This window comes from Solanum verrucosum, unplaced genomic scaffold (genome assembly GCF_900185275.1).
Source record: "Solanum verrucosum unplaced genomic scaffold, falcon-dt-bn FXZP01000144.1, whole genome shotgun sequence".
In the NCBI taxonomy this organism is placed as follows: domain Eukaryota; kingdom Viridiplantae; phylum Streptophyta; class Magnoliopsida; order Solanales; family Solanaceae; genus Solanum; species Solanum verrucosum.
This window is the reverse complement of record NW_026020773.1, coordinates 595,878-609,495: the sequence shown is the minus strand read 5'-3', so window position 1 is coordinate 609,495 and position 13,618 is coordinate 595,878. Positions and strand designations below refer to the sequence as shown.

General features: G+C 34.7%; 1 protein-coding gene across 2 annotated transcripts; it reads right to left on the bottom strand.

Moving 5' to 3' along the window:
• Positions 1 to 60: 60 nt before the first annotated feature.
• On the bottom strand, positions 61 to 9,818 carry LOC125812902 (protein PHOSPHATE STARVATION RESPONSE 1-like). 2 transcript variants are annotated; one of them, XM_049492367.1, is made up of 8 exons: positions 9,556 to 9,818; positions 4,341 to 5,019; positions 4,005 to 4,215; positions 3,849 to 3,925; positions 3,709 to 3,748; positions 1,841 to 1,898; positions 1,176 to 1,245; positions 61 to 602 (listed from the first exon to the last, which is right to left on the bottom strand). In XM_049492367.1, exons 2-8 carry the CDS (start codon positions 4,929 to 4,931, stop codon positions 279 to 281), a joined length of 1,371 nt encoding a protein of 456 aa, XP_049348324.1. In that variant the 5' UTR covers positions 4,932 to 5,019; positions 9,556 to 9,818; the 3' UTR covers positions 61 to 278. The 2 variants fall into 2 exon arrangements, with proteins under 2 accessions (XP_049348324.1, XP_049348325.1); XM_049492368.1 differs by having other exon boundaries at positions 4,005 to 4,203.
• Positions 9,819 to 13,618: the final 3,800 nt, after the last annotated feature.

The following is a 13,618-nucleotide window of genomic DNA, read 5'->3' as shown; positions in this document are numbered from 1 at the left end:
TAATTAGCAAGAAAAAGACATCAGAAGTGCTAAAAATGCAGCTTCAAAATCCATGTGTAGTTTTCTAAATAGTCATATGTATTAACAATACTAAAGGAATAATGTTGACATTTCTTTATCATGTATGTTGAAAATAAAGGACAATCCACTGCCCATCTGAATAGTCATCTATGGAAGGAATACCAAAAATGTTAAAAGCTGGTTTACTCAAGAGATTTGATGTCCCAGTATCCAATAAAACCTAATATCCTACCAAAAGGTTTGTGAACTGCAGAAGCTTATTCATCGACCTTGGCACGTTTCATTGGTGGCGAATTTGATGAGCTAGTAATATCTTCTCTTTCATGCTCTTTCTGCTTCTCCCCCACCACTTTTTCAGTTGTATAACTTCCTGCTTCGTGATGATCGACCAGTGACACCCCTGGATCATTTTTGTTTGAGGTACTTTGAACTGCATCGTTCAGCTGTGCGGACACATCCTCTGCCATGGATGATGAGCCCTTTGCCAAGTCAATACCGGGCATTGACTTGCACTGCTTCTCAAACATCATTTGGAGGCATCGTCCTTGTTCTTCTATTCGCAGCTGCAAATTTCTTTGGATCTGTAAAAGGTTGCCATCACATAAGTACACGTTAGATACAGTACCATGCAACTTTCCTTAGATTGGAGAAGCTGCCAATTCATTTATCTTCCAACATTTGAGAGCTGCATAATGTTCTCATCTATGATAAGAGGGGATAACTAGCATAACTAAACAGTGAGGAGCTCAGATCGATGATATCTCAATGATAATCAAAGAGGGAAATCCAGACTGCTTAGCTGTGAATTAATTATCCAAGAATTATATAGAGATTCCAAAACTTCACGTTTAGCTTCAGATTTATTTGCGAAGACCAGAAGATCAGAAAGGGAAACAACATGCCCGGTGTAATCCTAGAAGTAGGGTCTGGGGAGGGTAGTGTGTATACAAACCTTACCCCTACCTCGCAGAGGTAGAGAGGGACGATCAGAAAGGGCCAAAAAAGAAGTGGCCATGCCATGCAACCATTTTATACCAAAAAGGCTGCAGTCAGAAGCAATCTCCAACAAAATAAAGCATATGATGCAAGCAGTGATGACCTGTCAAATTGAAGCTAGAGTCACAAGATCTTGATGCTAAGACGAGAATTCATACCTCAAGCTGTTCATGCAGCTGTTTCTGAACTTCCATCTGTAACCGCAACGCTTCAGTGATCTCAATACCCCTGCATCGAAACCCAAACACGTCATATAACAAAGATAACATGAGAAAACAGATTACAATAAGTTATGATGGGAAAATTTAACAGCACCTTTAATATATCCCTCCAAGCCACCATGTCATTATATAAAAAATTCCTGTCTACATAAGCCTCAACTTAACTATTCTAATATTTTCTTTTTCTCATCTTCCAGTTTGGTTGACAACATGAGTATCCCACACAAAAAAAAAGAAAAAGAAAAAAGAAGGGTCCCACATCATTGTCATCCTTTTCTTTTTGGAATCCCTTACACATATACCAGAGAAAATGAAGGTTAAATCTCATGGCACCAATCTAAGGTAATATAACTATTGAAGTCCATATCTGGATATCCAATTTATGTTTTCAGTCTACAGCATAGGGCAAAAACACCTACACTGTCGACAAAAGTCCATTATCAAGTAACATCTAATAAACAAATCGTACCCTAAAATATGCCATTCAAATTGGTTAATCCACTCATTAGTGAATGCACAAGTGAATTAAGAAATGTTAACCAGATTCCAAATGATGGATATAATTAAGCATAAAAACAGAAGCAATGGGCCCAGCTACTAACGTTTTTAAGTCCAGAGCTGACAAATCGCCAATGGATGACTCTTTCTTCTCAGAGGAACCTATAATAAGAAGGAAAAGAAATAAAAGGGCCTCAGCAAGCAGAAAATCATCAGAAGACAATAATGGGTCAGGAGCAGCTATATTTGAATAAAAAGAAAGAAAAAATCACTAAAATATAGGATTCCACAATAGCATTCTCCAAGCACCAAACATCTCGTAACACAATGTCAAAATAGAAAATTTGTATCCTAGTGACAAATCTATTTGGCTATTAAAAAGAAGACACAGAAAATTGTGAGATTTGGCAGTGGTGTATGAAGTTAACTTGTTCCAGTTAAATAGTGCAAACTTTTTACCAGTTTTCTATGATCTTGGCAATCGTGTATGAAGTTTGATAATTTCAATTAAAGTTCCAAAAATTACCAGTTTGTTAGGTTATACCTTTCAGACAAGTGTGATTTCATGTCCATGACACGTCTCAAAAAAGTAATTTCCTGAGGTATGGTGAAATGCCACATAACATTAATGTTACATATTTCTTAATGGACAGATTTATCCATAGACTGGTCTCCACAAGGTTGGAATCTAGTATTTAGAAGGTTGCTCAATGACTGGGAGATTGATAGAGTGGTGGAGCTCTTGAATTTGATTGGTGGATTCCCTCGTACTACTCTAGAGCCAGACAGATTAGCATGGGGACATCACAAAGATTGGGATATTTTCTATGAACAGACTTTACAACTGGGGGGTCAGAGGAAGTGCAGGAAGATCTACTGGACCTTGGAGCACAATATGGAAAGTGTGGCACCTACCAAGGTGAAATGCTTCACTTGGTTGGTTGCTAGGAAGAGCTGTCTGACTCATGAAGCAATGCAGAAGAGGGGTGTCAACATACATGCATTGTAAGGTAACTGCACAGGTATGGTCCTTGTTTACTAGCATAGCCAATGAGTATTGGACTACGCTAGAAGCCTAGAACACACTTCTGACCTCTTAAGTTGTTGGATCAAAAGGGAGGCAGAAAGAGTCAAAAGAGATGGTGGAGAACAGTTCCAGGATGTATATGGTGGACTATATGGAAAGGAAGGTATCAAAGAATTTTTGAGGGAAAGGAGTGTACAATACATAAGATCAAATGGAAAGTAATTACTACTCTAGGTTTTTGGTGTAAAGAACAGAATATAGAAGAAGAGATCCGATCAGTGGACTTCATAGGCTCTTTGTAAGTATTTCTTTCTCCCTTTTTTCCTTTCTTGTAACATCTTTTGGAGGTGGCCAGCATAGCCCTTAATGCCGAGGATTAGAAAAAGTTACCAGTTTCAAAAAATAAAGAAAAGATTTATCCGTAGACTAGAGGACTTGACTTAAGAAACACAGTAACACACAGCTTAGAACCTAGTCAGGAATTCATATGCATACATACTTGAGCACCAAAAGAAGACAAAACATCTTAAAGATCATCACTAGCAGGCCCTTGCAAATACAAGTATACTATAGTCTCTATGTCCCAATTTATGTGACACTCTTTCTTTTTTAGTCCGTCCCCGAAAGAATGTTACCTTTCCTTATTTGACAACTATTTTTAATGACACCATCCTCATTTTATCCATATTGGGTCCCACTTGACACTTTATTGGGAAGAAAAGTCAATTAAAAGCAAGCACTAAAAGAGACTTTAATAAGGGCAATTTGGTATACACAACAAAGTCTTCTCTTATTTCTTAAACTTCATGCCCGGTCAAACGGTGCCACATAAATTGGGATACACAAAACTCTATTTTTTTCAAAAGAAAATTGACAGTTGAAGAGGGAGACAAAATTAAGACACATGTAAGAAAGCAGACAAAGGAAAAAGAAATTGATGCGTACCCTCTGATGCTTCTGGTTTATATCTAGCTGTTCGATATTTCTGCATTATAAGAAATTGTATCACAGTACCATCAGGTAATAATACAGTATGTCTATATGTGAAAATATCGAACTTTGAGAATGAGAAATGAAGAACAAACCTGCAAGTGACTTTTTACATGATAGATGGTCAAACTTTCAACTTTCATTAACTTAAGCACACCCTTGGGAGTAGCTCCTGTATTTGAAAATAGAATTATTAAGTTAGACAACAGTACGATACTTATTTAAGATTCAAAGTAAGGAGCGCAAATTACTTTCACTTCCACCAAGCTTGTTGACTGCTTCCACAAAGGCTTCATGAAGTTCTGGTGTCCAACGCATCCGTTGTTTCGATGAAGAACCACTCCCAGTGGATGATGCAGGAACAACAGCAGATGTTTCTACAGATGCAGTAGGAATTTGCTGGAATGGTTGAACTTGGTGTACTGGGAAATTTGAAGGTTGATTTTGTTCCTGATATTGCATCTTTAATCACACAACAAAGAAATGTAAGAGCCATCTCCTTTTTAGTTATTGAAAGGAGAGTAAGAAAATGAAAATTAAATTAAGATGAATATATATACAACAGTTGGGTATAGAACAGAACTGACCTTTGGTTCTGCATCAGCAATGCTAGTATCAACCATCCAGTTAGAAGTCAAAGCATCATCATCATTCATTACAAGGTCAGCCCATTCCGGCCAATCACTTTGTTTACTAAGATCCTCAGGTGGGATGTGACAATCACCTGAATTTCTACAATCAAGCTGAGTGTTCTGGACAGGGGAATTTACCGAGTAATCAAGGTAATCAGGCAATAACTCTGTACGCCAGGATTCACTATTTACATTAACATACTGGCTTGATGCAGCACCTTGAAGAACTCCAGAATTAGCTAATGGAATTGATGCCTCATTAATTGTTGGCTGAGAAATGAAAGTTGCAGGTGCCAAATGCTCATCATAAGGCAGAACAGATGAAAAGTCAAGATTGGTCGAGAACTCCGATGGTGAGGAAAACAAATGACCGACAGCCCCACTGTTTGAAGGAAACGAAGAAAGGGCAGCCCCTGGCAACTTAGGATATTTCTCTTCCAGACTTGTTTGAAGCACAGGTAATGAAGAATGAGCTCCTGATGCTCCAAAATTACTGAGTTGATGTGCACCCGTCCTCTGGACAGATAAAGCAGGACGCGCCTCCATAACCTTTATTAAAAATATTAAATACTACTATATTCACCTCAAAAAAGAATCTTCTAGTATTTCATTTGCTTATGGGAAGGGCTTATTCCTGCATAAAGAAGAAAGGAAATAAAAATCTTAGAGAGCTAGTAAGCACAAAACCAAACAGCATGTTAACATGTTTCTTCAAAGATTGTTGAAAACCATGGCCGTGCTTAGAACTAGACTAAATCTTTAAGGAAAAAGAAAATGTTACTACACTAAATATTAGCAAAACCAAATAGATGATAGAGTGGAATTAAAATACGTGAACACAAATTAGTGAAACTGAAAAAGATCAGTATTCCCCTACTAGAATCAAATTTGATGGTGAAAAGTAGTTCATCAGTAGGAAACATAAGCAAATGGTTGCATGATACTACATGCTAAAACCAATAAAATAAAATTTATGTTTCAACCATATGATAGCTAACTTCACAAACAAGTGTAAAATCAAGCATAGTTTATTGCTACACAACTGGCACCAACATGTAGAATATCTTACACAACTGTACAGTCCTTCTGTGAGCATGATACTCTTAATGTAACTTGAAGCTAATATGCATTGCAGGCTTCTAACCAATCAAGGGAAACTCATTGTCATAATTTTAAGACAGCGCATGTCTGAAAAAATAACTTTGAACTGCAGCATCATTGCCAATACAATGATCTGCAAACAAAAAAGTAATATGAATCGTATGTGGACACTCTATCCTTTCATAATATATGAAGGATTCATAACATACAGGCGCAAAGCTATTTGTAACGAGGTTATAACTTAAAAAGGAGGACGATATCAACTTGAAGCATGTGTATAGCTTGCGGTTTGGTAGGAAAAGGACTTGTGCAAGACAGTAACAACTAGTAGCGCATGTACTACTGCAGTTACATCTCAACACTTGCTGTAAGATTTGGACAAGTCTTTCTTCAGTTATTTTAGACTTCAGTTTTGTATTAGTTACTCCCTCCGTCCCATTTTATGTGAGGTAGTTTGACTCGGCACGGAGTTTAAGAAAGAAAGGAAGACTTTTTAAAACTTGTGGTCCAAAATGAATGATAGAAATTTGTGTGGCTGTAAATCATTTCATTAAGGTAAAATAGACAATTTATAGTTAAATTTTTACTTAATATAGAAATGTGTCATTCTTTTTGGGACTGACTAAGGAAAGTAAATCACATAAATTGGATAGAGGGAGTATATTTTATCATTCAGTTAGATAGTTTTCTATACTATACTGGTTACCTCTTCCTACTTCCTAGGATTAATCTTTGCAAAAATTGATTATTTCCATTGCAATAAGCTCCATTGGAGGCCCTTCAAATACAGATACTTTTCATTCCACTTCTTTGTATTTATATGGTCTCAGATTCTTTTTTTCTCTGCACAGCGGCCTCCTCTGCCCAGTACATCACCATTATCCTCAAACACCTGATCCAATTCAATCCAGCATATCAGTTGCCCATCAATCTATCTAGCAGCCACAATTTCGCCACCTGGAAGGCCCAGATTGCCCTGCTGCTCCATGGCATGACCTCTATGGTCCCTCTTGATGACTCTACACAGTCCCCTCCTGAAACAGTCTCCATCAACTATCCAAGAGTTGATAAGGATTGGTTTGGTTGAGACAATTACCATTGCATCCACTATCTCTTCACACCTCTTTGTCGAAAAAATTGCAAACCTGCATCTTCAGTCTCAATCACCATCTCAGTCGGGTCTCCAAAGACACCAAATCATTGCTGAATAGCCGCGATAGATTCAATCTCCCTTTGATGAACTTGTTTTAGTAGGTTCTCCCATCATTAATGAAGAAGCTGTGGTGAAATTACTCTTCAACCTCGGTCCAGAGTTTCCTGAGATCTCAACAGCCATACGGGCATATGAGACTATCCAATTACTTATGAGGAAATTTTTTATAAGCTACTTGATGATGAACTATTCCTCAAACATGAGAATCTTAAGAAAATTACCACACAGGTCACAACAGCTGTTGCTCCACAGGGCCGCACGCAACACTCGACACCCACCCAACACCAACAACAATTGACATCCACCAAACAGGATGTTCAATCAACCCAAATGCAACTTCTCCAACTAAACTGCTGTCAACTTTGCGACTGCTTTAGACATATAGCAAATGTCTGTTGGCATACGGTCCCATAACCACTTTGCAGCAAAAGCAAATTTAGTTGAACAAACAACACCAAATGACCACAATGCTTTTCTTTGGGAGAAGATTCATGAAGACGCGTATATATCTCAACCTCCCGGCAATGAGAAGGCGAATCATCCTGAATTTGTCTGCCATCTCAAAAAGGCTGTTTACGAACTCCGATGAGCTCCTAAGGCTGGGTAGGAAGCATTCACTAATTCTTTGATTCAAATGAGGTTCTAGATGTCTGAGTGTGATACTCTCTTTTTGTCCTGCACAATATGAGAGTTACTATTTATATACTGATCTATGTGGATGATCTCATACTCCTGGGCAATAATGAAACAGTCATTCGACATGTCATTACCTCTCTTTTGAAAAAAAATTCTCTCAAGTATCTTGGCTTACTGTACATTTTCTTGGACATTGAGCTTGGGGTACATTGGGATGCCTATGGTTTGTTTCTAAGTCAATCTAAGTACATACAAGAAGTGTTACATGGCAATCAGATGCATAACTGCAAAGGTGTTTAGTCACCCATAAGCACATTTTGTGAACCTACTGGTTGAATGACAGAGCACCCGAAACCAATGGCAAAGAGTACATGAGTAAGCTTGGTGAGCTTCAGTACCTTCATCTAAAGCCGGACCTGATATTGCATAATCAGTAAACAAGCTTACTCAGTTCAACACCTCTCCCTGTGGTTCACGGGAAGGAAGTTAATTCTATCCTTCAGTATATTAAAAAGGCATCCCAATTCAGTAATCGTATTTCCCCACAGCAATCTCTCTATACCTATGTAATATGTTGATGCTGATTGGGCAGGTGATATCAATGACCTGTCACTCGTTCTCTGGTTACATTGATTATCTAGGCACAACACCTATATCCTGGTATTCTCATAAGCCACCAACCGTCTCTAGTTCCTCAACTGAGGTTGAGTATTGTGTTTTGCTTCTGCCTTGTTGGAAGTGAACATGATCAGCCATATGCTCAATGATTATCATGTGTTGCTCTGCTGCTCCTATAATAGTTTATGATAACCTTCGGGTCATGTACATTGGTGAGAACATAGTACATTGTACCAAAATGAAGTACCTTGAGGTTAATCTTTACTTGTTTAGAACCAAGTCAGAAATGGCCCACTCTGAGTATCGCACATCCACACTGCTGATAGATGGGGAGATTCAGGTGAGATCCAACTTTTGATTCATCAACTTGTAGAACCGCTCACCATATGCTGTTCAAACCGGCCTTCCAGCGCACCAAGTTAGGTGCTATCTCTTAACACCTAACTTGAGGGAGGCATAATAGTGCATGTACTACTGTTGTTACGTCTCAGCACTACTTGTTAGATTTAGCGGAGTCTTCCTTCCATTATTTCAGGCTTCAATTTTGTATTAGCTATTATCATCCTGTTAGTTTGTTTTCTATACTGGTTATTTGTTCCTACTGTCTAGGAGTTAGCTTAGCCCAATTGGTTTACTTCTTATGTATATAATAGCTTAGCCCAATTGGTTCACTTCCTATGTATATAAACTCTATTGGAGGCTCATCAACCCAGTTCCTTCGTAGAACATGTACATTCAAGACCAACCACCTTTCTTCACAGATTCCCTTTTGTTTCATATGAAGTTCATATCAAAGTTAAGGTAACACAAAAATATCTACAATAACCTAAAGCGCCCGCCTTTACTTCCATACCACAACCAAATAGAATCAATAAATAAAAAGTTCCCAGTAATTCGGACCTCAGAGTCAAAAAACAAAAGTTTCAACTTACAATTCAACGATTCTACAAAATAATCCAACAACAACATACCTAGCGTAACACCACAAGCAGGGTTTGAGTAAAGTAGTATGCACGTAGACCTCACCCCTACCTATGTGAGCTAGAGAGGCTATTTCTGATAGACCCTTGGCTCAAAAGAATAACCCAACACTACAAAAAGAATATCTACAATAACCTAAAGCTCCTGCCTTTACTTCAATACCACAACCAAATATACTCAATAAAAAAGTTCACAGGATTTCAGACCTCAGAGTCAAAAATCAAAACTTTCAACTTTCAATTCAACAATTCTACAAAATAATCCAACAACAACAACCGCATACCCAGCATAACCCCACAAGTAGGGTCTGGTAAACCAGGATGTACACAGACCTTACCCTGGTCCGTTTCCAATAGACCCTCGGCTCAAAAGAATAATCCATCACTAATAACCATAGTATGCAATTGAATCAGATAATCAGAAACCCTTTAAAAGTTTTTCAAATCAAATAAGAGTTACAACTCAAAAAACTAAAAAAAAACTACAGTTATGCATGGAAACATTAAAATTCCTACCTCGCATCATTTTTTTTTTTGTGGAACAAGAAATTAAAACTCCGATTATACACCAATTCAATCAAAATTCGATAAAAATAACGATAAGGGTATAAGAAATTAATACCTAAAACAATTTCAAAATCCAATGAATTCAGAAACGATACAGCTCCACATGATTCGAACTCATAAAACAGGTGAAATCGGAGTTCAGGGAATTCATCGGCGCCGTCGCCGGTGAATCGGAGATGAAAATGAACGGTGGACGATCGCAACTTTTTCTGGTGGCTGCTTAATTTTGTAGTACAAAAAAAATAGTACATCGGATTATAACAATCCCATTAGGATTCTTATTCAACCAAAAAAAAAAAAACAAATTGAAAATAAAAAGAGTTGATTGTCAAAAATACATTTAGGGCCTGTTTGGAAGGACACATGATAATTGGATTTGGTGTAATTGGTATAACTGTCTTGTCCTGTTTGGAAGGACATGTAATTACTTGGTCAGCAGGTAATTGGTGTAATTGGCAGGGATAATTACACTCTACAATTCACAGGCATAAACTGTGAATTGCTGGTAATTACATGGTAATTACCACCTGATTATTTTTTTTATTTCTATTTTAATTTTTTTTACTTCTATTATTTTAAGTTCTTTTTTTTAATTTTATTACTCTAAAAAATTGTAAAAGTTTATTTTTTATTTTATATTATTATATTTAATTTTCTTTTTATTCTCAACCTTACTTTACGTGATTCTATGTAATTTTTTTGTATTATCTATTTATTTATGCCATGCTTATTTTCTCATTAGCATAATTTTATTATATTCTAATTTTAAATAAAAATAGAATTTATTGTTAAGCAAGGTTATAGACTTACGTTTTCTTTATTAAGAAAAATTAAAACTAAATCATATTTATTGCTATGTTGAAATTTGTTATAAGAGTATTATGTTAAAATTTTTGTTTTGAATTTATAACTTATGTTATATTTTCAGTTTCATTTGTTTTAGTAATATTGAATCTACATTGCACGTCATTTTTAATTAGAGTTGATAAATTATATTTTTTTTCAAACATTTAATAATTTATGACATTTTATTTATATATTATTCTTTTTATCAAACATGCATTTCACGATGTTCGTAGAAACTTCATACTTTTAGTTGTTACGATCAATTCAATTGAAATATATTAATTTGAAAAAATATAAAGAAATTATTTTTTCATAATTAATATATTTTAAAAAAAGAATATATATCTTAAATATTTAATTTAATGTCATTTATAAAGTTTCTTATTTGTCTAGTATAAATTTTAAATAATTCATTTTTATTTTTAAAATTTATTATAATTTTATGATTGCAATTGTGCATCCAAACAGAACATGTGTAATTACACTGTGGCAACCAAACAAGTCAATGTAATTACTAGGTAGGTAATTACTACCCTAGTAATTACACCAATTCCAATTACCAGGTGGCTTTCCAAATAGACCCTTAAAGTATTAATTTTTTGTGAATTTCATAATTTAATTATTTATTATTTTATTTACCTGCGTAAATCATAACATATCTGAAATGCTGAGTTAATTTACACACGTCTATTGCCAAATGGGAATAGTTTGGTTAACTCGGTATTATGATGGCTTAGATAGGGGTCAAGGAAAATTTAGACAGTTGAAGTATGAAACTCGTAAAAAATGGATAGTTAAGATATATTTTTAAATATTAATTTAAATTAAAATCAAATAAGGAAAAAAAAATAAAGGGAAGTTCTTTGACTTTAATTTAGAAAGGTATATATTGAATAAATTGAAATAAAAATAGATGTTATTTGGTTTGATTCAATATCTTTTAAAAAGTCAATTTTATTAATTTAAGCTCTAATAAACTAAAGCTAAATATTTTGTATATTTATATGACCAAAACAAATATAAACAAATTGAGAAAAGTCAGAATTAAGAAAGTTAATTTATTTGGTATCAAAGTTCATTATTTAGAACACCATAGAACCTAATAATAAATACTAATCATTCTGACAAATTCAATTTGTTTTAAATATTTTTTTCTTTTAAAAAGATTTTTATTTTTAAAAAAAATTAATTTGTATTTCTTGAATTATTAGACTATTAGTTAAAGGTGTGTTTGTCGTGGAAGATAATAATTTTCTTTAAAATGTTTTCGAATTTTTCATGTTTGGTTGACATATTTTTTCTTTAGGAAAATAGTTTTTAAAAAGATTTTCTTAGTGAAATTACAATAACAATATTAGCATACTCAACGTAACTACACAAAATAAGATTTGAAAAATAGAAAGTATCAAGACTACCTTAAAGATAGAAATGTTGTTTCCGATAGATCCTCAACGACGACTTCTCTAATAAAGTGATATTTCAAATTTATTATCTCCTTCTCACTTTTTAATGACCCCAAATCCCCGATCCTCGAATCTTATTATAGTGTTTCCCTAACTTAAAAATGAATATTTTTAAATAATACTTTTTTACTTATTTATTTACTACATCAATAAATAAATAAAAATAATAATATTTTATAGAAAATATTGTTTTTATACCAAACACATCCTGAGTGAAATGCTTAAATGTGAAAAAAAAAAAAGTAAGAAAAAAGCAAAGTGGGAATATGACTGTGAACTGTGAAGGATCCCACTTTATTAAAAAGGCAATGCAATTTGATGGTGAATGAACAACTTTGTGGGTGCACGTACGTGTGTTAAAAAAAAAATTGTTCTACTTTTATTTTTTATTAAAAGAATGACAGTGATATATTCATTAAAATGTGATTCTCATTATACTTCATCGAAATAGATAAGATCAATACAAATACTTAACAATCTAGTCGCTTGCGTTCAAGGTAGCTCTGTTCAATAGAGCCTGTGAGCGTGATATTTTGTCTAACTCGAAGGAATTAACGAGAATCCACACAAATAGTGGAACATGATTATCATCAACTTGTGTTATAAGGTGTTGAGTTAAGTCCAATAACGAACACAACCCTTGTGTTTAATTACCATTATTAAAATTAAAACTCTAAATAAACAGACTGTTGATAATAAGCCGGAGGAAGGTAAGGATGACTAGAATTAGGTCGACAGATCGATTGGCAATATTTAATTCTTTTTAGAAAATCCAGAAGTTCTTTCATTCTTTTTTTTAAAAAATAAATAAAATGAGACATTTAAGAAAAAGATAAATGATAAATTTACATAAATACTTTAAAGAGATAAATTATTTCTATATGCATTTTTGCAGGGAACAATTCGATTCGAATATTTAAATGGACTATGACAAATCACTACTAAAGAAAATGTCCATATACCAACAACAACAACAAAAAAATTCCCAAAGGCATCATATTGTGATCCCTCCCTGTTTATTAGAAGTTTTGAATTCGAGCCCTTGAAATGAAAAACTTCTTTAACGGATCTTTCAATGTGAATTTGAATTAGTCGAACCAGTAAATTTCAGGCTGAATGATGAAACAAAAGGGAAACCATTACCTCTTTTTTAACCTCAGGTTCACGTGATCTTTTAGCTTCTAATTTTCTTTTCTTTGTCGTAGTTTCTTACTCCGCTGCACTTTCTTTAGATAGTTGCAGACGAAGACTTGTCCTCTGCAACCACCTCCTTCACGGTCACTGGTTAAAAGGTTTCACACAGCTACTTTCGAGATCAATTACTCGATTTTTGTTACTATCTGCCGCTTTTTGTACCTTGACCATCAAATTATTCTGTTGTAGTTACTGTTCCGAATGCTTTGTCATACTCTCTATAGTATTTTGTCATTGCTTCTTCATTTCCAGCAATTGAAAGGCGCTATCACAGGCAAAAAGTTAGATTTGAGAACCAAAGATCAAAATATTACTCACACCATAGTCCAACCTCTAGAATTGTCCATAAAATTAATAAATAGAGGGGGTCAATATCTAGCTCTACTTCAATCTGAACTGGACAGAAAGTTTATGATAAATCAAAATCGCTTACTTGAGCACGTAAAATTTTCTCGTCTACTTCAATTTGTTTTTCACCCATACCCTTGACCTGTCCTTCAGCTTGACGCTCAAGGTGTGTCCACATACGGTTTTTCCCAGTTGTGCCAATGATATCTGAAAAAATTCAATTGGTTATGCAAAAGTGCAAACACTACTTTCAGGATGCAATACCGA

What these genes read in the sequence shown, in the direction of transcription:
- LOC125812902 (XM_049492367.1), bottom strand. Translation starts at nt 4,931, where the DNA reads ATGGAGGCGCGTCCTGCTTTATCTGTCCAGAGGACGGGTGCACATCAA. An exon ending in ATGTAAAAAGTCACTTGCAG is followed by an intron (nt 3,749 to 3,848) that starts GTTTGTTCTTCA and finishes CTTATAATGCAG; the next exon opens with AAATATCGAACAGCTAGATA. An exon ending in TAAACCAGAAGCATCAGAGG is followed by an intron (nt 1,899 to 3,708) that starts GTACGCATCAAT and finishes TTCTTATTATAG; the next exon opens with GTTCCTCTGAGAAGAAAGAG.